The following is a 24,900-nucleotide window of genomic DNA, read 5'->3' as shown; positions in this document are numbered from 1 at the left end:
CAAGAACAATTCAGTGAGCTAAATCTTCTTCTGGATGTGTGTGGAACTTTTCAAGCCTCAAGTGCTGATTGTGAGAGAGGTTTTAGCTTAATGAATGCCATCAAAACTAAGATAAGAAGTCAGTTAGAAACAGATCACCTGGAGAACTTAATGAGAATAAAACTGCATATGAATACTGGGAATAATATTAACATTGACAGTGTTTTCAATTATTGGAAAAAAGAGAAAGGAAGAAGAGAGGCTAAATTAAATGTCTTTCCATAATGGAATTTGATGATACTGTATGATGTAAAAATCATTTCTAAAATATAGTTTGAAAGAGTCATATAAGTAATACAAATATGTTCCATATAAATAAGTTTAATATAAATATATGTCTTGTAATACAAATGATAATAGTTAATATGTTATGTTTGTATGTTTTGTCTGTTTGTACACTGAAATTAAAAAAAATTAAAAATGTCGGCCCGCTCACAGTTTTAAAGCTAGCACCATTTTTGGCTCACAGGGTAAAATTTCTGCTCACGAGACTGCACACCTTAGAGGGAACATTGCTCACCACCCGAGACGGTCTCCTGTTACACCGGAATCGCCTTTATATACCACCTGGTCCCCTTCAGACAGAACTCTTGCATCTGACCCGTGATTCTCTCCCTGCAGGGCATTTCGGTTAACACAAAACAACTCACCTCTTGACACAGGAGTTCTGGTGGCCCCGTGTACGCTCTGATGTCACCCGGTCTGTCAAGCTCCTGTGAAGTATGTCAGCGAGCCAAGGACCTCCAGCCAAGCCCTCGGGACTGCTATACCCCTTGCCTATACTGTCCCAGCCTTGGGATACCATCTCGATGGACTTCATCGTGGACCTCCCTCGATCCAGAGGGCATAGCTGCATCCTCGTAGTAGTGGACCTTTTCACTAAGATGGCTCATTTTATCCCCTGCACCAAGATTCCCTCAGCTCAGGAAACCACACAGCTCTTTTTGCAACACATCTCCCGGTTACACGGCTTACTCTTGGCTCCTTGACCTTGGCTTTGACAACTACGCTTTCAGTTTGTGCTTTGGACTCTGTTATTCGGTTCCTGTCTCACTACCCCTCAGCTTTAACCTTGATCTGGACCTGGACTATCTCTCGCTCGTTCTGCCTGAATTCCAGTCCGTGACACTCCTCCACTTGCACCTGGCTGGATGACATTGGGCAAGCCATAGTTCTGGCACAGCTGTTCTTGAAAAAGAGCAGTTTCTGTCAGAGTTCTCTTAGCCCCACCTACCTCACAGGGTGTCTGTTGTGGGGAGGGGAAGGGAAAGGAGTTTGTAAGCCACTCTGAGACACCTTTGGGTAGTGAAGGGGGGTTATAAATCCAATCTCTTCTTATTCTTCTTCTACCTCACGGAAGTCCCTCCCCTCCCCAAATCCCACCCCACTCAGGCTCCATCCCCAAAATCTCCAGATATTTCCAAACCTAGAGTTGGCCACCCTATCCCTGCGTGGCCTTGGGCCAGTTGATCTCTCTCACTCTCAGCCTGACTGAATGCAAAGGGCTGCTGTAGGGATAAAACAGAGGAGGGGAGAACCAAATATGTTGGTCTGAGTTCCTTGGAGGAAGGGTGAGATGTAAATTGTACAGACAGCACTGCTTCTTGGAAAGGGATCACTTTAGCGCCATTTCATGACTACAGTCAATATGAATCTTCATCCTGCAATCACTGGTCAGTCTCCAGTTTCACAGAACGTTCCTTCTGTATTTGCATTTATTGTTTTTCATCCCGCTATACTCCCTGGTTGGGATTCAAAGCAGCTTTGTAACATCGTCCTCCTCTTCTCCTCCATTTTTTCACAGCAACAATAGCCGTGTGAGGTAAGCAGGCTGAAGTTTGTGACTAGCCCAAGGTCAACCCAGCAAGCTTCTGTGCCAGATAGGGTTGTGCCAGGTCTGAGCTGCAAAATACCTGGAGCTTCTCGGGTGAAGCCTGAGGAGGGTGGGGTTTGGGGAGGGACTTCTTTTTTTTACATAATGAATTTTATTAAGATTTTAAACAAAATACATAAAAGAAAATATACAGAAAACGAAATTAAGGAAAACCATAAGGAAAAAGGGAAAGAAAAAAGAAAAAAAGAAGGGAACATATTTTGATTTGCAGGGGGGATGAAACCTGGGGCTGGAGTTATTTGGGGAAGGGAGAGACCTGGATGGGGCAAAACACCATATAGTCCACCCTCCAAAGCAGCCATTTCCTCTGGGGGAACTGGTCTATGTAGTCTGAAGATCAGCTGTGATTGCAGAAGGTCTCTAGGCTTTACCTGGAAGTTGGCAACCTTACCTGGAAGCTAAGGAATTGGGCTCTTGCAGAACAGGGCCTCACACAATATGGCTTTGTTTGGCCTCTGTCTGTTCAGGCTATTAAGACAATGGATCAGGCTATTAATTGACAATGGTCAATTAAAATCTTCAGGCTAACATTCCATGATTACGAAGCATTACAAAATGCCTGCTGAAAGCTTGTCCATCAACACTAATCTTTTCATCCAGATCCCCCGGTAAGCTTCCACGGAAACAAAGAGACCCTCCAAAAGCCCTGACTTTCCTCTTTCTTCTTATGTGCTACTGAGAACAGCCTCTCAAATGCATCTCAAATACCTTGTCAGTAACTCAACAGTCTATCAGCCAGTCGTAGTGGATAAAGTCACGGACTGGGACTCTGGGTAGTCCAACACCATCATACCATGGATGTTACTCTACTCTAGCACACATGAACACATGAAGTCTCCTAATACTGAATCAAACCCTTATTTCATCAAGATCAGTATTGTTCACTCGGACTGGCAGTGGCTCCCCAGGGTCTCAGGCAGAGATCTTTCACATCACCTACTGTGCCTGTTCCCTTTTTAACTGGAGACCTGGGACTTACTGCATGCCAAACAAAGGCTGTGCCACAGAGCCATGGCCCTGGGATGGTTCCTTTTCATATGCCTTTTCTCCACTTTGCCCTCTTCTAGTTCTACAGTAGAAAGGAGCAAGAGTCCCGTAACACCCTAAAGACTAACAAAATTTGTGGTATGCTATGCGCTTTCGTAAGTCAATGTTCACCTCTTCAGATAACTGAAGAAGTATCTGAAGAAGTGAGCAGCGATCATGAAAGCTCGTACCCTGCCACAAGTGTTGTTATGAAGGGATGGGCATGAGCCAAAATAAGGACCAAGATCCATGATGGTCTGGAGGGGGGAGTCTTGGACTGTTTCCCTAGTCCATGCAATTGTGCTTTTCAATGGACCGCCCATGGACTATGAATTTTTCCAGGCAGTCCATTTGGTCTGTGGAAGCAGTCCGTGGGCCAGACAACCTGGCCAAGGCATTAATTGTCAGGCAACCGGGGGATATCTGACAGACTCCTTCCCCTTTTGCACATTGGACCATAAGATCTTTTCCCCCTCCCCCAATGCCAATCTGCATACAATTTGGAAGGCAGGCAGAGGGGCATTCTGGGGAGGTCCGCTGCGACTTTCATGCCTCTAGCTTGGGGGGGGGGGGGTTTCATGTGACAGACTCTTTCCACTTTTGCACACTGCACCCTAGTATCTTTTCGGCCTCCCCCAGTGCCAATCTGTACACAACTTGGACAGCAGGTAGAGGAGAATCCTGGAGAGGTTCACTGTGACTTTCATGCCTCTAGCTTTTTGGGGAGGTTGACAAACTCCTTCCCTTTTGCATACTGGAAACTAGGATCTTCCACCCCCAAGCCAAACTGCATGCAACTTGGAGGGCAGATAGAAGAGAGTCAGCCGGAGGAACGCTGCGAGGTTGGCAGCTCTAGCCCAGAGAAGGGACCATTCTAGTGTGTCCCAAAGTCACAGACATATGGAACTTGGACTGGTCCATTTAATGGCCAAAATCCATGAAAGTTCATGGTCCGTCATCTAGAAAACCCATGAACTACGGACCCAGATGAACCTCAGATGTTTCGATCTGTGCCCACCCCTACCAAGGAGACCACAGGCACCTGATTTCTTACATCTTTTCTAAGAAGCCAAGAGGGTATAGCTTCCCCAACTGTTGAACTATCAAGTATTACCTAAACCGCATGTATCCATTTTTGCCTGCTGTTTTGAGAGCTCTTTAAAAAAACCCAAGTACAGACTACAGGAGATGGTGACCACTGGAGATGGTGAGTGTGCCAAGATCTCTCAATGCGCTTTGTGGCCTAATACCGGTAAAGAGAATCCAGGTCCCCCTGGTCAAAGGACAACACATTAAATACTATGGCTCACAGGTATTCAGCATGCACATGCCAGACTGATCTCACACAACATTTTTTCAAGTTATCAGGTGAAGGGCATAATTTTAGCCACAAATCTGGTGCGCTGCCTAATCCAATCTCCATTAATCTAGCTGTGAACGTCACTCTATGGATAATGCGGTTTAAATGACATGACTAGGTGGGGCTGCACTGGGGACCAACCTCTAGGGCTGGAAATTCTTTTCTTTAGGCTAACATTCCATGATTACAAAGCATCAGAGTCCAAAGGCCACACATGAACCTGCCTTACACTGAATCAGACCACTGGTCCATCAAGGTCAGTATTGTCTACTCAGCTAGAAGTTGTTTTTCAGGGTCTCACGTGCATGTCATCTACTTATTTCATTTATTCCCCATTTTTCTCCCCAATGAGGACCCAAAGTAGCTTGTGCTATTCTTTCCTTCTCTGTTTTATCCTAACAACCCGGTGACATAGGCGAGGCTAAGAGTGTGTGATGGGTCCAAGATTACCTAGTGAGTTTCCATGGGAGGCTGGTTATTTGAACTTGAGTCTCATGAATCCTAGTCCTGAACTCTAGCTACTATACCAGACGGGCTCTCTTGATCTCCTTTAAGTGGGGATGCCAGGAATTGAACCATGCAAAGCAGATGCCCCAGCACTGAGCCACAGCCTGTCCCTATGCCAAGAACCAATACACAACATTAGAATCATAGAGTTGGAAGGGACCTCCAGGATCATCTAGTCTACCCCCTGCATAATGCAGGAAATTCACAAATACCCCCCCACACTGCCAGTGACCGCCGTTCCATGCCCATAACATTGCTCATGTTCAGAGAGACTCTCATAAACCCCACTGGGGAAGCTCTAATTGTAATCACCTACTGCTTTGAAATGATCCAAGAACCATTTCTGACTTCCAGCAAGATATGCACTTACCTTCAGTGTGTAGACACCCATCCTCCCGGGGACCTTATAGAAAATGCCCTCATCCCCACGGGAATTGGTGTGCAGCATAGCATTCAGACATGCAAGAGGAGAAGTCCCACTGAAAACAGAATCGCAAGATTAGCCCCCTTAGAACACAGTGAAGAAACACCTGAAATGGCCTTGGCCAGCTGCTAATGATTCAAATGCCTCACTCCCTGTTTAACTGAAAGCCAGGCATTAAAGGAGCCAACATATTCAGGGTGCCAAAAGAAATCCAACAGATTAAGAAATATGGCCAAATTTATTACTGAACTCTGAAGCTGACACTGCCAGTAACCTCTAGAGTGAAAATCTATGCTCCCAACAGGTAAATTAAACAAACTGTGAAAGAAAGATTCCAATGTGTTGCACAAATGGCTGATAAATTCTCTCCCTATCTCTCTCTCTCTCTCTTTGCATTCGGAGGGAATTTTGCTCTTGGCATTCAGACAACAGAACAAAAAGGTGGACTTCTGGGGAAAGTTTCTCCCTCTGTATTTTGTTTAATTGGTTGCCTGGCAAATCCCCAGAGCTCATGCTTAAAGTAAGAAATCCTTGAACCACTGGAACTCTACCCTCATACGACCCAGTTCCCAGCCATCAAAAGTCAATTCAAATGTTTTTTAAAGCCTCACTGCAGTTTCGGGAATTGCTGAGATTCATTCCTTTGAGCATGCCGGGTAAGAGATATTATGCTTCAAGGTATGCATGGGGTCGCGAAGATTCGGACTCGACTGTGCGACTGAACAACAAATGCTGGCTTGGAATACCACAACCACAGCACTTTAAAAAACCAGAACTACCACAGCTCAGCTGTGGACACTTAAGGGCTGCTGAACATTTGGATGTCAAGCAGAGAAGCATGACCCCAGGGCAAACGAAAACTTGTATACCAGACAGAGGTTTACACTATTGCAAGCCACATTCTATGTGGGTAAGGAAGAAACATTTATTAGATCTCAACATGGAAATTAGCACTATTTGAGCAACCTGCCTCTTTCTGCCACTGTTTATATGTGGCCTTTGTAATGATTTATGACATTTAAACATTGATTGTATTTTGTACATTATTTTGAGAATTTCAACAAAGAAAAAAGCAACTGAAGTGATTAAAGCTAATAAAGTAGGGTTTGTTCCTGTGCATTGCTTTAAAGCCATTTGGTTTGGCGGTACTTGAAGTACAAAAAGTTTGACTGCAACATGCAGAAAGTTTTGACCTAAGATGTGGAAAATGCTGACCAAGTACCAAAGATAGATAAGGAAACACTACCCAGGATTCATATGCAAGCTAGGTTCTACCCACACATGTCCTTACTACTTGTTGTTGTTGTTCAGTCGCACAGTCGAGTCCGACTCTTCGCGACCCCATGGACCAGATCCCGCCAGGCCTACAATCCAGTATTAAGGTTTGCTTTGGTTAATTCATATTTCTTGCTTAGCATCTATGCAAGCAGAAGCCTTTGCATCTAGAACTGGAGGAACCCAAGGAGTCAGTACAGAGATCTTAATAATCACATTTAGGCCAAATCATAATATGAATGTGTGTGGGGGGGGGGGAGATAAAACATACTCAAGAAATTCACCCACCCCTTCAAGTTTGTGGGGGTTGGGCCTGGACCTGAATTGTCCACATCTCTTCACTGCTGTTGGGGATGATCATAAAACCCACAGCGGCTTGCACAACTAGCTACCTACTTCCAGCACAAGACCCATCAGTGAACAAGCATCAGTCTTCCAGGGATGCATCTCATGTTTTCTGGTGACACTCTAGAACTGGGAGGTTGCTAAGCAGAATCAGACATGCCTCTAAGGCTAATGGAGTAGTCAAAACTTTCTACAGCAAGACACAGGATAGCTCAGAAGAGCCGGGAATGTTAATCAGATGAAATCATCTGAGCTGAAGGGCCTGTGCTAAGGTGCTTTCACTGAGCAAAGCCCCAGCCCCAGCCACCAAAAGCAGAAGATGACTGCACAGGTCAAATGGAACTAAAGGCAACTCCTTGTTAAGCAGGAACACACCAGCTGTTCTAAGGCCATTAGGCTAGCTGCTGCTGCTGCTGCTGCTGCTGCTGCTGCTGCAGCAGCAGCAGCAGCAAACTTAGCTTTCAGGCTCAAACCAGTTCAAATTTCAGGCTCAAACAGGCAGAACACACAGAGAAATATAACCTTTTAATCTAACAATATTGCTGTTATTCGGCTTCAAGGCAGATGTGCAAAACAGGCTTGTTTCTTAAACTTAATCGGTGGCAATGTCAGCTCAATTATATTATATAACATCAGCAACAATTCTTACCTTCTGGAGTCGATTGCAGTCCAGAAAAGAAAAACCAGAAGGATGGGAGAGAAGAGAAAGAATGTTCTTTGAATACTTAATAAAGCAATACTTCACAAATTTTTCCACTGATTACCCTCTCAGCCTCCCCTCTCCCTTCCATTTTATGACCATTCTTTACATCCTTGTCTTTATAGATTGTAAACTGCAGGTAGCATTCTAATTCAATCATTACACAGCACCTAGCTCTTGAGACATTGTTGTAAGATGGTCCATATCAGATTTTTCAGAGAGCACAGCTGCAGTGATTTTCAAATGGGCTGAGGGTAGGATCTGAGCGGGAGTGAAGCTACCTGTGTGTGGTGACAGCACAGGCAATGGAGGTCAGCCCTCCATTTCCTTCCTGCCGGCCCTCCTAAATTACAATGGAGGAGAGGCAGACAAGCAAATATATGTCAATTTCACAAGTGACCCTGAAACCATAAAGTCCATTAAGGATGACTTTCAAGACAGGAAGGACTATCCTGCAGTTTATGGGAGAGAACTGAAACAACATCAGAACCATTTCTTACGCTATGAAGTGTTATGGTCTCCTCCTGGGAACTCACTTTGCTAGAGTAGCTGTGATTGTCAGAGACTTATCACACTGTTTCCTCACCCACATGTAAGACTGTATTACCCAGCAGGGAGAATAAAAAACATATCCCCGTTTTTGCAACCAGTACCATTTGCTATCAGCCCAGCCATCTTTACAATGCACTTCAATGAGACATTCTGCTTTAATTAACAGAGGATACTTCATCTCTCTGATCTTCTGGCCTCAACACACAGGTGAAAGAAGGCATTTCAGTCTGAAATAGTTCAGTTGGGGGGGTGCATGACAACCCACTCTGCTTTAGGACAGTCATGTGAAATTTTGCACTTGGGGTAAATAGCATCACTTTGTACTAAGTCTCCAAACTGCTACTCTTGAACAACATTGAAGCGGGAAATTTTATAGGGGAAAAAATCCTAGGGTTATGCCAACTTACTCATGGAAGGTGGAGTACAGATGGGTGAGAGAAAGCATGTTGATGTCACATAAAGAGCCTTTTTTTAAAACAGGGAAATGATCCCCACCTCTGCAGTAAAAGTGCTGAGGCTGCTGCTAAAAGAACAGGAGGTGGAGGAGGAGTACAGGCAACAGGCCTCCCTTGGTGGCCAGGGACTGCAAAAGGAGTTCTCTGACTGCTCTGCAGTGGCCAAGAAATCTCTTTTCTGCATTCTGGTTTCAAAGAACATCAGACTCACCATTCATTCGGTAAACTGACTGGGGAGCCTTGTAAGTACCAAGATGGAAGCCTGCATGCTTTTCAAAACGGGTTGCATAAGAAAAAGCATTCCCAAAAATCACAGGCGTGTAAACAACAGCTTCCCAGCTTGCGCACAAGCAATAATGAACTGCTACACTTGACAGGCTGCATAGTTTTTCATACATAAGTAGAAACCTTGGGCACAGCGGCTTCCAGGACCTGCCACATTGGATCACACTGCTCGCAGCACTCTTCAAGTTGCTATTCAGTGGACACAAGCCATTCTTCTGTCAGCAATCAGAAACCAATGTCTTAAGGACAGCAGCCAGCCAATCATTTATAAACATTGAAAGCATGACAACTGACATCTTCATCCAGAAATGAAACTAGGCTCACATGATGAAAATCAGCTGGCTGAAGGCATGGAGTAATTTGGTACTAGAGAAACCCATCGTCGCTTGAGCAATACATAATCAGGAGCAATACAAGGCACACAGACCAGTGAGGGCCTTCCCCTTCACCAGGTACTGGTGAGGATGGATCCCATTTCCAGTTCTCAATTGAACCAGGACAGCTTCCTACCTGGTTTCTCAAAAGATTCATTTGATCATCATTGGAGTATTATTGTTTCCTGCTTTTGCCATTACACTACATGATTTGAGGATTCGGATTAAATCATTCAGAGGGTTCCCTGTATACCAAATGGCAAGTTGTGTGGTTGTATGCATTTGTCTAGAGGCTACACATAGCAGAGCTTCTTTGTGCACTAATGAATTAGACTACGGAGGCACTTTCAGGTTGGAGCAATCCAGCACTTTAAGAATATTTGATGCCTTTGCTTATTTCACCTTTAGCTGGGTTATACATGGTAGTAACAGTACCAACCCCAAGAATTTAATCTCTATAAACACTAGAGAGTCTGCTTGGTCCTATTTAGATTCCCAGACCACAGTGTAAGACATGACTTAAAGTGCAGACAGTCATAGTGTTGGGATTCTTTTAAGTAAGTCAGCAGACTAAGTATTAAGAGACTGAGTCCATGGTGTGTTTAAAATATAAAAGTTTACTATAAACCTAACATGGGAAAAGGTACACAGGATATAAAATAACAAAGAGCTAAAATGCCTACATCCTTACAGCTAAAAGGTAAAACGCAGGAAGAATGGAGTATCCCTTCTTCAGTCAGAACAAAGACAGGAAGGAGAAGCCAATATGCTAAATACTTGACACATGGGTTTCCAATCAGACCAGCAAGTTAGCTCCAAAGTTCCCGGGCATTCTATTGTCTAAACAGATTGGTAACAAAACTGTGACTTTCTGTTGATCATAACAAACATCATTAACCCTGTAAATACTGAAGTGTTTTGACTTGTAACACCCAACACATAGGCTGACAGCATTTATAATCATTTGATACAGCTCATCATTACATGCACTGAAGGACTTGCTGCAGCTGTCTTTCAGTAAGGCACGTACTGGAACGTGGGTAATGTATTTTGAAATCATCCACACAGTGCCAGTTGTGGGCTGCAGTGCTGAAGCAATTCCATTAGTCTTCACAGAGAACAGTCACCTTGAAACACAGCCTTCTTCCCATAAAACAGCACATAATAGGTAGTACTGATGAAAATCTGAACACTGTTCTTCAAATGTTCTGCATCAATAAGGAAATGTCTTCAGTCCAAATCTATACAGGACTCTGATGATGCCATACTTCCAAGCAGTGGCGTAAGCCTTTTCAAGATAAAAAAGATATAAAAACAGATGTTCTATCTCAGGAAGGCTTCATGAACCAGAGCTCCCAACTGAATCAGGTGACCAATCATAGACCATTTCCTGAAGAAACTGCAATATTTGCCAGGAAGTTGTTACAGTCAAGGAACTGGACCAGGTATGTATTTTCCACAGCCCTGACAGATGCAGCTTGTCCAAGCAACATGAACCAGTACACTGAATTCTTGAAGACTTCAAAAACAATTACTCTAATGGCAGCTTCCAACGTAGGAAAAGAGAGGGCATGAAAAGCAGTCTTGTTCAGTTCTGGTTGCTGTACCTTTAAGGTGTTGGTGCAGAAGAGCATTAAGGAGTTGGAGTGCCTTTGCCAATGTCTGAGACTGAAGATTAATCCAGACAAGACAGATATGACACTGGCTGGAAGGCAAAATGCTTAGCTGGTGCTGATGTAACCCTCTTAGATACAGCTAAGATCTGGTTCGGGGGTGCTCCTGGACCCAATCTTGCTAATTGATAAACAGGCTGCTGTTAGGAGTGCCTTCCTTCAATTACTTGTAGCCTGCAAGTTGGCCATTCTCGAGACTTTGCTGACCTAGCTATGCTGATCAATACTACTGGAACCTTCAGACTGGACTACTGTAATGTGCTGTATGTGGGGCTGTCTTCAAAGACATCTCAGAATCACCAGCTGCTATGAAATGCAGCAGCAGCGCTTCACTGTGGGATCAGCCACTCAGAACACGTAACTTCAGGGCTCAGTCAGCTGTGCTGGCTATCTATTTCCAGGGCCTATTCAAACTGCTGGCTATTCCCTTTAAAGCCCTTCATAGTCCAGGGATCTCAGTTGCATTCTTCCAACAGCCCTCTCCTTAAGGTGCTCTGCCCTCCCTTAGGACTGTTTGTATGGCTATAGAGAGATCATAGGCTTTTTCTGTGGTGGGCCCCAGCCCTTTGAAATGGCCTCTCAGAATGAGTGAGGAGAGCACCTTAATTGACTACATTTAGGAAGGCAGTCTTATTCCAAAGAGCATTTGGTGGAGGGTAAGTTGCATTATAATTTTAAAAAAACCAATGACCAAGGGCTGGATCAAAAGTTCCCCCCAAAAACTTTAGCATGAAAAGGGAGCTTTTTGGAAATATTGTAGCCAGTTTGGTGTAGTGGTTAAGAGTGCGGACTCTAACCTGGGAGAATCAGGTTTGATTCCCCACTTCTCCACGCACAGCTGCTGGTGTGACCTTGGGTCAGTCATAAGTTCTTTCCGAGCTGTTCTCTCAAGGACAGTTCTCAGGAGAGCTCTCAGCCTCACCTACCCCACGGGGTCTCTGTTGTGGGGAGGGGAAGGGATTGTAAGCTGCTCTGAGACTCCTTTGGGTAGTGAAGGGTGGTATATAAATCCAAGCTTCTTCAAGAGCAGTCCTCAAAAGAGTTCTCTCAGCCTCACCTACCTTACAGGGTGTCTGTTGTGGGGAGGGGAAGGGATTGTAAGCTGCTCTGAGGGGTATAAATCCAATCCTTCTTCTTCTCTTCTGCAAGTTTTATTTTTCCAAGGTGGTTCACTACTGTTGATTTCTCTTGATGGGCTGCAATTTCAGCAATTTCAGCACCCTATGTTTGTCTGAAAATTAACCTTTCTTACTAGTAGCAGAAAAGATTTGCATCCAGGTTAGTGATATAAGCCAAATGGCAAACTATGTTCACAAAACCAAATGCCCTGGTTCTAATGACACAATAGACAAATGAAGCAATGCTCTGCCTCTGAACAGACTTAATGATGCCATCACACAACTCAGTCTGAGTGGTTAAACGAGTGATCGCAATTCTGTCTGGATTTACAGCAAAGTAGCTTCTTCCTGTTATCAAGCATCTCTCCCAACACAGCGTATAACATTCTTTTACTTGGGCGGGGTAAACATGGGACATCCACAATTACAAGCCTATCTTCCCACAGTCCTAAAACAAAGAGATTGAACAGCTGTTTGGTCCACACAGAGGTAATATGAATAGTGCCAAAGCCAAGTGCTTGACTGCTGTCTGAAGAGATAATTCCATACATATTTCACTGTATGCTGGATTATGTTAGAGATGCTGTTATTAAGTAAGTGGATGTCTTGATCAAGACATGGTACTATGACACTAAGGAGATACATCAGGCAACTGGCACTACCAGATACACAGCAGATACAGGTGGACTATAGGATGAGTCCATAAATTTTAAAATTATTGTTCAATTAACACTCACCTGATCTCTTTCAATCCTTCTTTCTGGATAACCTGAAGGATCTCTTTATGGCTCATAGGTGTGTTGGGATTTTTCTCCAGAACCTGGCAAAAAAAGCACATTTTAAAAGAAATATTCTTTACTGACTTCTGTGCTTGCTTTGACACATAGAGCAAGACTGCCTGCTAGGTACCCTTCATGCTCTCTCTAATGTCTTCATATCCAGAGATCACCATCTTCCACTATTTCCCCCCATTCCACCAGTTTCCTGAAATGGCCACTATATACTTGTTCAGCATTAAGACTGTACCATCCCTTAGGAATGAGTCATTCCAAACAGCTCCCCAGCTCCCTTCAGTTTTCCCTATAGAAGTCAGTGTAAATTAAAAGCTGCTCTGTGACATGTTGATATTGAGCATCCACAATCTGTTTCCCTTTCAGCTCAAGTGAAGCCTGCATCTTGTGCTAGTGATCAACTTGCCCTAATATATTCCAAGTGCAGAACACCCCCCATCACCATTTCACCCACATATTAAACCTCCCTGTTTAGTTGTCTACTGAACATGAACTTGGAACCAGCTACCTTGGCAGTCCTGGATTTCAACATCCTACCAAGCATCCTTAGCTTTTGTTTCAGGATCACACAGTTATATTTGCCAATGCCGAAAGGTACAGAGGTACACCAAGGCAGCCAGCTGCAGCCATCGACTCTTTCCACCAAGGTTGCAGGGCATGACAGAAGGCTAACCTAGGATATACTACAGTCTGAAAACCACGATTCAGGAAGTTCTTTGCAGATTAAGTAGGCCAGTTAGTGCCCAGTGCCCAAAGCATACTGAAAGCAATAGTTACTCTCTCTTGGAAAACGTAAGTTATTCAAAGCTTTCTCTAGCCCCTTGCAGAGATAAAGAACAACACAGCTGCCCTTAAACACAGCCAGATGGATAGTCGTTTGAAATGATGCATGAAGTACAAAATCAGTAGAAGCTAGACTTTGGCAGTTATGACTCAGGGCCATGTTTAACCTTAGACAAAGTACTTTCCTTATGTAGTAGAAGACCACCTCCAGCTGGGAGGGAAACTGTTTTTGGGGAACCCCTTACCAACTGCACACCATCCCAAGTGCATATGCTGTTTTTCCTTCCTGTCCGCAGAGTTGAAAGTCCCTTTCTTCAGCACCCACCCACCTAACTTCTGAAGACAAGGACACACCACAGGAAAGCCTTGGCAGAAAATCTTACTTTGTAGGTAGGTTCATGGGGAGTAAGTGGTTCTTAATATATGCTGGTCCCAGTCTATTTGGGATCTAGGACAGCCATTCCCTTCTGGATGGAATACAGACCTCCAAAATGCAGCTGTACTGTGCTGTTTTGCACAATGTACATAACTTGGCAAGCAAGCAAACAGCTGCAGAGTTTTCTTCTCCAGAGAGCAAGGAAAGAATTACAAGCTATTCTTTCCTTAAGCAAAATGAATATTGAACTGACCTATGCTAGTGTCAGTGATTCCCGTATTGCAGGGAAGGGGGGGGAAAGGATGCAGCAAGAAAAAAGGCAGATCGTATCGTGCCAGACATAAGCAGTTCACTGCACCTCAAGGGCCTTATACGTTCTACAGTATTTCCCATTTCATTTGAAATTAACTTCTGTAGCTTTTATTGAGGAGAAGAGGGGAAAACTGTTCCATATGCCACCTACAGAAGAATAGGACCATATGGCATACTAAAAATATGAAACGTGTTCCAAGCCCACAGGATGAGACAAGCAACAGATCTGAATAACCTCTTGCAGGAGAGGGATTATGAGTAGCTCCCTTTGAGCATCAGAAAGTAGAACCTTGAACATCGATAACATGTTTCTCTGTTCAATAAAATCTAGCTCTTACACCTGTTTTGTTACTTTTTTAAGCCAGCCAAAGTGACGCAGAAATGTTTTCTTTTAAAGCACAAGACCTGTGGAGAAATGCCCACTGTTCAAGAATTCAACCCGACATTACACTCATTGGGACCACAATCAGTCCATGAACAGCAGCCCAGCTGGAAATAAGAAGCTGGCAGAAAGGGGGAGCCTGACGAAGCCATCACCCTCCAAGCACAGAATACTCTTGGTTATGCTAATGACTCTAGCTGAAGCAGGACAATGATTGACCACTCCACGCCCTGCTGGAAGGAGACACCTAGGGACACAGAAGGAAGCAGACAATTTGTGAGACTGTACATTCTTGCTTTGGGAAAGGAATGTCACCTCAAGTGGGAGGGGGGAGTAGAAAGACAGAGGGTTCTTTTAAAAAAACAACAACTACTCAGGGCACGAGAAAGGGCCATTGGTAATTACTCTGAGAGAAGGAGGACATCTTGGTGGGTGTTTCCCATCAAGATGTCCTCCTCTCAGAGGGAGAAAGGGCCATTGGTAATTACCGTGAAGGGTCCTTCTCCTCTGAGATAAGGAGGACATCTTGGTGGGTGTTTCCCATCAAGATGTCCTCCTCTAAGAGGGAGAAAGGGCCATTGGTAATTACCGTGAAGGGTCCTTCTCCTCTGAGATAAGGAGGACATCTTGGTGGGTGTTTCCCATCAAGATGTCCTCCTCTCAGAGGGAGAAAGGGCCATTGGTAATTATCATGAAGGGTCCTTCTCCTCTGAGATAAGGAGGACATCTTGATGGGAAACACCCATCAAGATGTCCTCCTCTCAGAGGGAGAAAGAAAGAAGTTCTCTTCTACAGCTTCTAACCAGGGAGCCACAGGCCATGCCAGGGCTAAGTTTTCACCTAGGAACACCACCTTGTCCATGCAGCCAGGGACAATGCAGAGAGTTCCCAACCAGGAGAACCAAGGTAATGCTGAACTTTACTGTATTTCAAGGAAAGCTATCCTAATTAAACAAATAGTTTAGGATAAATGCTGATCATAGGGAAAGGGGATTGCAATTGAGTGCTTTCACCTTTTCTTTATCCCCTTGCTCAGACAATGCTTGAACAGAAATTCTTTTTTACTACTACTACTACTGTTGTTGTTGTTGTTGTTGTTGTTGTTAGACTTATGGATCGCCCAGTCCCTGCTACTGCAGTGCTCTGGGCAATGTTCAGTGACAATCAAAACATAGAATACAACATTTAAATAACATTAAAACCACAAATCTAAAAGACTCAGATGGCGAGTTCCAATTATTTCCAATTACAGACTACTGACCACTTCGCGGGCAGGGCTGGAAGAGGGGCAGGGAGTACAGAGAGCAGAAGAGGGTGCCAGCCAATATGGTAACCATCACTGTCCTCAACCAAAAACCTGGCAGAATTGCATAAAATCCTGCAGGTCCCTGACCCTGGTCGAGGACAGCCGGAAGTCTTTGGGGCCAGGGACCACCAGCAAATTGCTGTCCACTCTCCTGGGCACATAATGGAGGAGACAGTCCCACAGATATGTTGGTCCCTGAGCGCTCTAGGCCTTGAAGGTCAATACCAAAACCTTGAACTTGACTTCGTACTCCACTGGAAGCCAGTGTAGCTGGTGCAGCTGTACCTGTACCAGCCAACCTTCAACAGCAGCTTGGGATTGTGTTTTTTAATATAGCAAGAAAGGAATGGCAGCAATGATGCAATTCACAAGCAAGGATCTCCTCATGATCTTTTGGATCAAGACTGATCCTCTCATTTTGTCAACCTCCATCTAACCCACAATGGTTCCAAACACGTCTGGAATTCTTATAGAATACAACAAGCCCACCAAACATATGCCTTTTCCACTTACCTCATCTGAACAACTTTTTTATCCTATCAACTTCTGCAAAAACAAACAAACAACTGCCTATGCAGGGACTATATCACTCCAATTCTTGGCCCATTTACACTGGCACAATTCAAGGTCCTGGCACTGACCTTTAAAGCTCTGTATGGCTAGGGACCAACATACCTGAAGGACTGCCTAACCCCTTACAAACCTACCAAACACTATGAAGGCCCTGCTGTAGGTACCCTTCCCTTCTGAGATTATGTGGACGGCAACCTGGGAGAGGGCCTTCTCAGACATGGCACCAAAACTCTGGAACTCTCCCCAGAGAGATTCGCCTGTCCACTCCTGTTGCCATCTTCCGTGAGCAGATGAAAACTTTGTTTCATTTGGCATTCCCTTCATGATTCCTCCTTCCTACCCATTGATTTGTTATTTTTATGTTTTTGTGAGTATATTTTAGCTCTGGTTTTAATTGCTTTAATAATTTTTGTTGGTTTTAACAAAATCACAACTCAAAAAATTATGTTTTTAAATCTGTCTGCTACCTTGGTGGCCCTGATGAGGGCAGAAAGGCAGGGTATAAATCTTGCAAATAAAGCCATAGAACTATGTATGTCCAATGAGACTTTTTTTCAACTTATACCTCTTCCCCTTCCTCTTATTCGAACCAATAAGAAAGTAGAATTCCAGTTGACGAACTCGAGAGAGGTGGGATGTGGGCAGTTACTACTGACAATCCCAATTTCTGCACCCAATCTAAGTCTGATTCTTTTATTTCAATGGTCTTCTTAGAAATGCTTCAAAACTCCCATTTCATTTTTTGCTTTTGCTTGCAATGCAAGGCTTGGCGCACTTCCTTGAATCTGCACTGCAGGTGTCTTCTTGTAGCACACCAGAGCCTCACAGCAGACAATCACAGCTCACTTGAGAATGAGAACAGAGCCAAGCAATTGGTTCCAGTGTGTTAAATGGTTCCAGCAAAAGCCCTCAGATTTACATACTGGACAAGGGGGAAAGGATGTGAATGTTAACCTTGCTCCTTTCAGCAGCAGAAAGGGACCAGTTTTAAATGTATTGTTTGAACAGGTGCTAGAAGACACTACAGAAGATGGAACTGCCACCTCGGTCCCTTTATGCAGTGCTGCTGTGCTTCCATCATACAAGCCTCTGCCTAGCAAAAATTCATAGCAGGAAATGCAAAAGCCTGCATGACTAAGGCAGCACATTCTTAGCATACAACGGCTGGCTTCTCAATAAATACCAACACTGACCAGAATTCTGGTGCCAAACCAGAATGGCTAAGACAACATGTGCAATTAACTCTATTAACATAGAGACTATAGAAGCCCAACAACTCGCCAGAAGCATTTACTTTTACGCTGATTTGCCAGGAGGGAAGAAACAGGCAAAACACACACCCTAAATGCACTGATGTTGCCAAGAAAGTACAAGGTATCACACGCATGCTGTTGAGATTTGAGACCAAGACCTTCCTATGTTAGTGGCAACTTCACTTCAGACATTTTTTCCAAACAATGGAACGAGTTTCAAATGGGCTCAGCTAGCAGAGCCCTTTGATCTGGAAAAACTCCAACAAACCCCTGCTACACATGAGCTACATGACCAGGAGAAAGAAATAGAGGATGACTAAATCCACCTCAATTCGGCAGGAAAGTTATTTTACCCTAAAAAGACTCCATGATGAATGCAGAAACTCCTCAATTAACTCAACCCACAAGATATACTTTACAGGCACCTGCCCATTAAAGTGGAAGCATATGTGGTCTGAACATGCAAACAATGAACTTTATGGTTTCAGACATCAAACAGAGGCTCACTACCCCAATTAAAACCTTCTGTGGTACTGGAACTGCTGTGCACAATTCTGAACACTAGAGGCAGCAATCCACATCATATTTATATATCAACACACCCACTTTATATGGACTATATTAACACAGAACAAAATAACCATTTACCTCCAATATTCAATCACAACTGATTAGCAAGCATCTCCCAAAGAAATTGAAGGTAGAAGCAATGCATCCCACAATTGCATTTTTTTGCCTTCTCAGTCACAAATCAATCCTAGCAGAAGCAGTATTGCCTTACTTATTACCTCCCCCCAGCACAATCTCATATGGAAAATCTTGTTCTTGGCTTAGAGCTTCATTATTTGCCTTCCATTCCCCAAATGTCGGTTTTTCTCTCTTCCATAATCAATAGAGCACTGGCTTTCAGCAGCATTCCTAAAGAGCAACAGCATGTGCCTGAACATTACCTACCAATTCATTTTCACTGTCATCTTTCAACAGCCCTGCTGCCTCACCTGGTTGATTCCACAGCCTGGGCATTCAGAATGATGTGGGTTTTGCTGTGCTCACTCCATTAGCCTTCATCATTCTCCTCTACAGTTATATATAATTCTTCTGGAGTTATTCATACCGCTCGCATCAAGGTCAAGAAGGATTTATATGCTTTTGGAACACAAACCTGCCTGACTTCTTCTATATGTATTGATTTGCACAGAACATTCTGTGCTTTCCCTCCCCTTCCAGCCCACCCTCATCCTTTTTAGGCCACATCGGTTTTTCATTTTAGAAAGCCACAAAAAGCAAAAGCAAGCCATCTAGAATATGACACAAAAGCAAGCAGTTAGGCACCTTTGGCCAGGCACTGTGATATGGTACTAGCACACTCGCTCCAGTGAAACAAAGCCACCAACACCATACAAGCAAGCAACCATCTGTTACAAACATTATCAGGTCACACTCAGTTTCCTAGAACTCTTACACCCTGCTGATCTGGCAGGTCTATAATTTGCTGAAGTCCTGGAGGCAGCAGAAATCTGCCCCTTTTCCTTACTTGTGTGAAAAAACTTTCTCACTTCTCCCAGCGGTGTGAAACAATATTAAGGTAGACTATGGGGCTCCCAGTCCTGTGCTCTGGTTGAAGGAGGATGGTATAAACTGCAGAATCTGCACAGCCAATGCCTTAGAATAGGAAGCACAGGTGTGCAACAAAGGCTTACGGCCTGATCTCCTGTTTCTTGGAGACTAGAATATGGTACAGGACAACATATACAATTTTCCTTTCAACGAAGGTTTGCACAGAAGCATCCCAGGCTCAGTTTACTCCTGTTATGGTGCCGGTCAAGTCTTCTAGACATGCCCAGATAGAGATGCCAGCAATTAGATTTGCTCATGCCCCCACAGAGAGTTCTTTGGAGTAGTATCACTGTTTGAGACAACCAGGACCATGCTGGCCCAGGTCTAGTAAAGCCGAGCCCCCTTAACCGTAATTCATTTACATTATTGATAGTACGCCTTTCTCACAGGAACTCAAGGCAGATTATACACAGTGAGCCAGCACAGTCAACAAAATGGGACATTGAATAACCAATACATTAGGGTATCAGAAGTCTGGAATCACCAGAAAGAACTGAAGTACAGCGTAAGTATTCACACGACACATTAAGCGGTACAGAAATTACATAATAGGATCCTACTTACAATAAGATGTATGCAGCAGTATAGACCACAGTCCCTAATCATTTGTCCAAGCAATTTGCTACTGCCACCCCATTTACATTCCCTTTCTGCCTGACATAAGGTTTTTGTTTTGTTTAATGGAAGGCTGAAACATTTGACAGAAGACATGTGTATGTTTCAGCACAGGTTGATATGGGGGGGGGATCAAGCAGCTCAAAAATGAGGGAGTACACACACATGCACAACATGGTGCAAGGGTTAGAGTGCTGGTATAGAACTGAGGGGACTTAGTTTCAAACTTAAGCTATGAAGCTCACTATATGAGCTTGAGCCAGTTATACACACTCAGCCTAACCTACCTCACAGGGTTGCCATCAGGACAGAAGGAAGGACAGCAGAATTATGTATCCCAACTTGAGCTTCTTTGAGGAAGGGTGGGATAACATCTATTATCAATGCCTACTGGGAATGTTTGGGCTGTGTCAGGGTTGTGGTCGCCCTCTCTGAGTTTCTGAGATTCTGGAATGAATGTGGTTACTGAGCACCTTAATGTTTAAATGGTTTTAAATTGTATATGTTGTTTTTAACTGTATTAGAGTATTGATGTTTTATTAGCAAGCCTTTGCTTGCCTTGTAAGCCGCCCTGAGCCCTACGGGGAAGGGCGGGGTATAAATTTAATAATACATAAAATAAATAAATAAATCATGGATAGGTTTTTCTGAGATCATGGATAGTTTTTTCTGAGTTGCAAATTCACCAGTGAGATCACATCTTCTAGTTAAAACACTGTTCAAGTATAGACGTTAGGGGAAAGGTATACAGAAAATTAAAGCTTCCTGCTTTCTTACACATTCAAAAGGCTACCCAGTTTCACTCCCAATGACTCTTCGCCTAGTCTATAAATTGGTGTCCAGAGAAAGCAAGAGGATATACTTTGCTTCAAGTGTGTCAAAAAAAATCTGGGTATGTTGAAATGGGAGGCAAGCATTTAGGCTGGTCCTGCATTGGGCAGGAGATTGGACTAGATGGTCTGTATGGCCACTTCCAACTCTATGATTCTATGATTTGGAATGAGGCAACATGGAAGGCCTTTGCCCAGAGGTGATCTGCCAAGTCCCATTGCCACAGCTACTATTCCATTCACCTCTTACCTCTGCCTTACCATCTGTACAAAGAGATGGCAGACACCCCTCCTTGGGAGCCAGATTTGACTTGAGACCAGTTTCCAACACCTCGTTCCCCCACTCTGGAAAGAGTATTATTGCTATACTCTGCATAAATACAGTAGCTTGCAGACCACTAGCAATCAGCAGTAACTGGTTTTCATTACTGGCCCTGTCCACTGTACTGAGATCCTAAAGACTCCTGGTATCTCACTTCCATTAAGAGCCAGTTTGGTGTAGTGGTTAAGTGTGCGGACTCTAATCTGGGAGAACCGGGTTTGATTCCCCACTCCTCCACTTGCACCTGCTGATGTGACCTTGGGTCACTCACAAGCTCTGGCACAGCGGTTCTTGAAAGAGCAGTTTGTGTCAGAGTTCTCTCAGCCCCACCTACCTCACAGGGTGTCTGTTGTGGGGAGGGGAAGGGAAAGGAGTTTTTAAGCCGCTCTGAGACTCCAAGTGAAGGGCGGGATATAAATCCAATTTCTTCTTCTTCTTCTACACAGCACCATACTGAAAGAGTCCAGTGTTGAACCACATAGTGAGACGCTCCATTCTATGACCCACACAAGGACATCATCTGCTGCCAAAGGCACATACCACCAGGGCACACACACAGCACTAATCAGAGTAAAATTAAGATCTAGAAAACAAATCCTTTGAGAAGAACTGGTCATATTTTCGTCTTAAACTATGATGAAAGACAGGTAAGGCATGTTACCATTTCAAGTGCCTAATATGCTCTCCAAGAAAGCAAAGAGGGGGGAGTAATTTTACAAACAGTGGTTTTAAATTGCAGGGAGAGATTAGGCTAAATGTTAATTTTGCTAGTCTTGTGTCACAAAACCCCTTTTCATTTCTGCTGCAATAGACCAAACATAGCTACACAGCCATCTGGAATGTCATGGAAGGAGAACAGGCATGTTTTTGGGGATATTCTCAATACAGGATATCCTGTTTCTAGTCAGCAAGTTGAACTAGACAACACACAGCAACCAAGATCTTGTTCCCCCCCAACACACACACACTTTTAAGCTTTTCTAATTACACAGCTGTACTGCAACAGACAGAACAAGATCATTTTGCTGCTTGGGGAAAAGGCATACTACCAGTACAGTGACATACATCCTCCTCAGCTAGGAACAATGGCCACTCTACCCACATTCGTCATACATGAAAGGGCCAATAAATTCTTGATTTGTCTTCCTGACAACTTCATTTTCCAGAAAGTGGAGAGGGAAACAAGGGGATCTGCTATCTTGGACTTGATTCTCACCAAAAGGGAAGAACTGATTGACGAGGTGAAAGTTGTTGTCACCCTAGGTAGTAGTGACTATGTAATTTTAGAATTCACAGTCTTGGGGAAGGAAAAAGCCGTACGGAGTCAGACATATAGGTTAGACTTCAGGAAAGCAAACTTTAACAAACATAAAGTTATGCAGGGTAGAATCCCATGGCCAGAAATACTTAAGCAGAATGGAGTTCAAGAGGGGTGGGAGTTTCTTAAAAGCAAAATATTAAAGGCACAATCACAAATGATTCCTATGAGAAGGGAAAATGGGAGGAGCCTAAAGAAGTCGAAGTGGCTCCATAAACGGCTTTCTAAAGATTTGAGATATAGAAAAGGCTGATTTAGTAAATGGGAGGAGGGCCTTATAACCAAGGATGAATATAAACAAATACAGCTGGAAGAAAGGGAACTCCAAAAAAGCCCAGCACCAGGAAAGGATGCCGCCGACTACCGCCCGCAAGAATAGGACAACAATCAAAGATCCGCCGGAAAAAAGGGTGCCTGGTAGGGTTGTCACCACCCCTGTATATCTGTGGCCCTAGGTTAGACTTGGTAAAATGTGATTAGCCCGCTCTGTAAGCCGCCCAGAGACCCTTAGGGGTTAGGGCGGGATAACAAATCGAAGTAATAAATAAATAAACCAATGCTTGTAGAGAGAATGTTAGAAAAGCTAAAGCTCAGTTTGAGCTTAGGCTAGTGAGAGATGCTAAAAACAACCAAAAAAAGTCCTTTGGTTATGTTCAAAGTAAGAAAAAAGCAAGGACATGGTAGGCCTATTGCAGGGACAGGAAAGTGAAATTATAACAGGTGATGAAGAGAGGGCAGAACAGCTCAAGTCCTACTTTTCCTCAGTCTTCTCTTCTGAGGGAAACAGTGCTCAAAATGGCAAAAACAGAACATGTGATTAGGGAAGGGAGTTGCAGCCTAGGATCAGCATAGGAGTAGTACTTAAACACCTAGTTTCTTTAAATGAAACTAAGTCCTTGGGGCCGGATGAACTGCATCCAAGGGTACTAAAAGAACTTGTGGATGTAATTTCTGAGCCTCTGTCCATTATTTTTGAGAATTCTTAGAGAATAGGTGAGATGCCAGAAGATTGGAGGTGGGCAAATGTAGTCCCTATCTTCAAGAAAGGGGGAAAGGAGGATCCGGGTAACTACTGACCCATCAGCTTGACTACACCAGTAAAAGTTTTAAAACAAATCAGTCAGTAGCTGTTGTAGATTTTCCAGGTTGTATGGCCGTGGTCTTGGCATTGTAGGACCAACCCTTGGCACTTACCATGAGGGATCCTTCTACTCTGAGGTAAGGAGGACATCTTGGGTGATTCCCACCATCCTATCAGGGAGAGGCAGGAACAAATTTCTTTCTTCCTCTTCCTGTGTGGATTGGGAATGCCCCCTCTTCAGTAGTTCTTCTCAGCAGCAGTACTGGAAAAAACACTCTTTCCTAATACTAAGTAATCTGAAGAACTGTAAACGAGAATAGAGTTGTTAATAGTAACAAACCAGGGAATGAGCGTGAGGATCACGGATCCCTGAAAGAACTATATACATAAACAGTAAACTCAGAAATATAGAGTAGATAAAAGCCACACTCAGAAAGTTCAGACACAATCATAGAAATAGAGAAAAAACCTACTCAGGTGGGGCAAGATGTCCTCCTTACCTCAGAGTAGAAGGACCCCTCAAGGTAAGTGCCAAGGATCATTCTCCCCCTGAGGCGGAGGACATCTTGGGTACTTACATAGCAGTACCCTATGCCGTGGGTGGGAGATCAGTCTCCTCTTCTATGATGTGTTGTAAAACTCTCCTTCCAAATGAAGCATCTGCAGATTTGAAGATATTCAGTTTATAGTGTCTAATGAATGTTGACACAGAGGACCAGCTGGCTGCTCGACAGACCTCTTCAACCAATACATTTTTGGCTTAGGCTGCATTGGTGGATGCACTCCTGACTGAATGGGCTGTAACCCCTGAGGGCACCGCAAGATGAAGAGCTTTGTAGGCTTCTGTGATGCAAGATTATATCGTATAGCTGATGGCTGACTTGGACATCTTGTGTCCCAGGTTTGGGGGAGAAATGTTAACGAACATTGCCTCAGTCTTCCTGAAATCAGCTGTTCGGATCAGATATGCCTTTAGGGTTCTGCGAACATCTAAGGTGTGCCAGGTCCTCTCCCTAGGATGTTTGGGGTCTGGACAAAATGATGGTAGGTACAGTTCCTGGGCTCTGTGAAATTCTGAAGCCACTTTTGGTATGAAAGTAGGATCTGTACGAAGCAAGTGCTTGTGAAAAATACACAGGCCCAGACGCACCAACAGTGCCCCAATCTCTGATATGCGCCTAGCAGACGTGAGTGCTACTAGGAAGATTGTTTTCATGTGTAACCATTTTAGAGAGATGTCTTGTATGGGCTCAAATGGAGCTTAGGTAAGAGCGGTAAGTACTGTATGCAGTTTCCAAGTAGGAAATTTATGTA

The 24,900-nt window shown here is 43.9% G+C and overlaps 1 protein-coding gene across 1 annotated transcript in view; it reads right to left on the bottom strand.

The window, feature by feature from the left end:
* Positions 1-24,900, bottom strand: part of ASXL2 (additional sex combs like 2, transcriptional regulator) — a 106,667-nt gene that overhangs the window by 59,194 nt on the left and 22,573 nt on the right. Inside the window, exons 2-4 of the mRNA XM_015415121.1 lie at positions 12,765-12,847; positions 7,520-7,522; positions 5,197-5,305 (exon numbers count right to left, since the gene is read on the bottom strand). Coding sequence (XP_015270607.1) covers positions 5,197-5,305; positions 7,520-7,522; positions 12,765-12,847 — 195 coding nt within the window. The remainder of the gene's footprint in view (positions 1-5,196; positions 5,306-7,519; positions 7,523-12,764; positions 12,848-24,900) is intronic.

Source organism: Gekko japonicus, unplaced genomic scaffold, assembly GCF_001447785.1.
Source record: "Gekko japonicus isolate JY-2015 unplaced genomic scaffold, Gekko_japonicus_V1.1 scaffold63, whole genome shotgun sequence".
NCBI lineage: Eukaryota > Metazoa > Chordata > Lepidosauria > Squamata > Gekkonidae > Gekko > Gekko japonicus.
The sequence above is the reverse complement of the archived record's forward strand: the minus strand, read 5'-3'. Positions and strand labels throughout refer to the sequence as shown.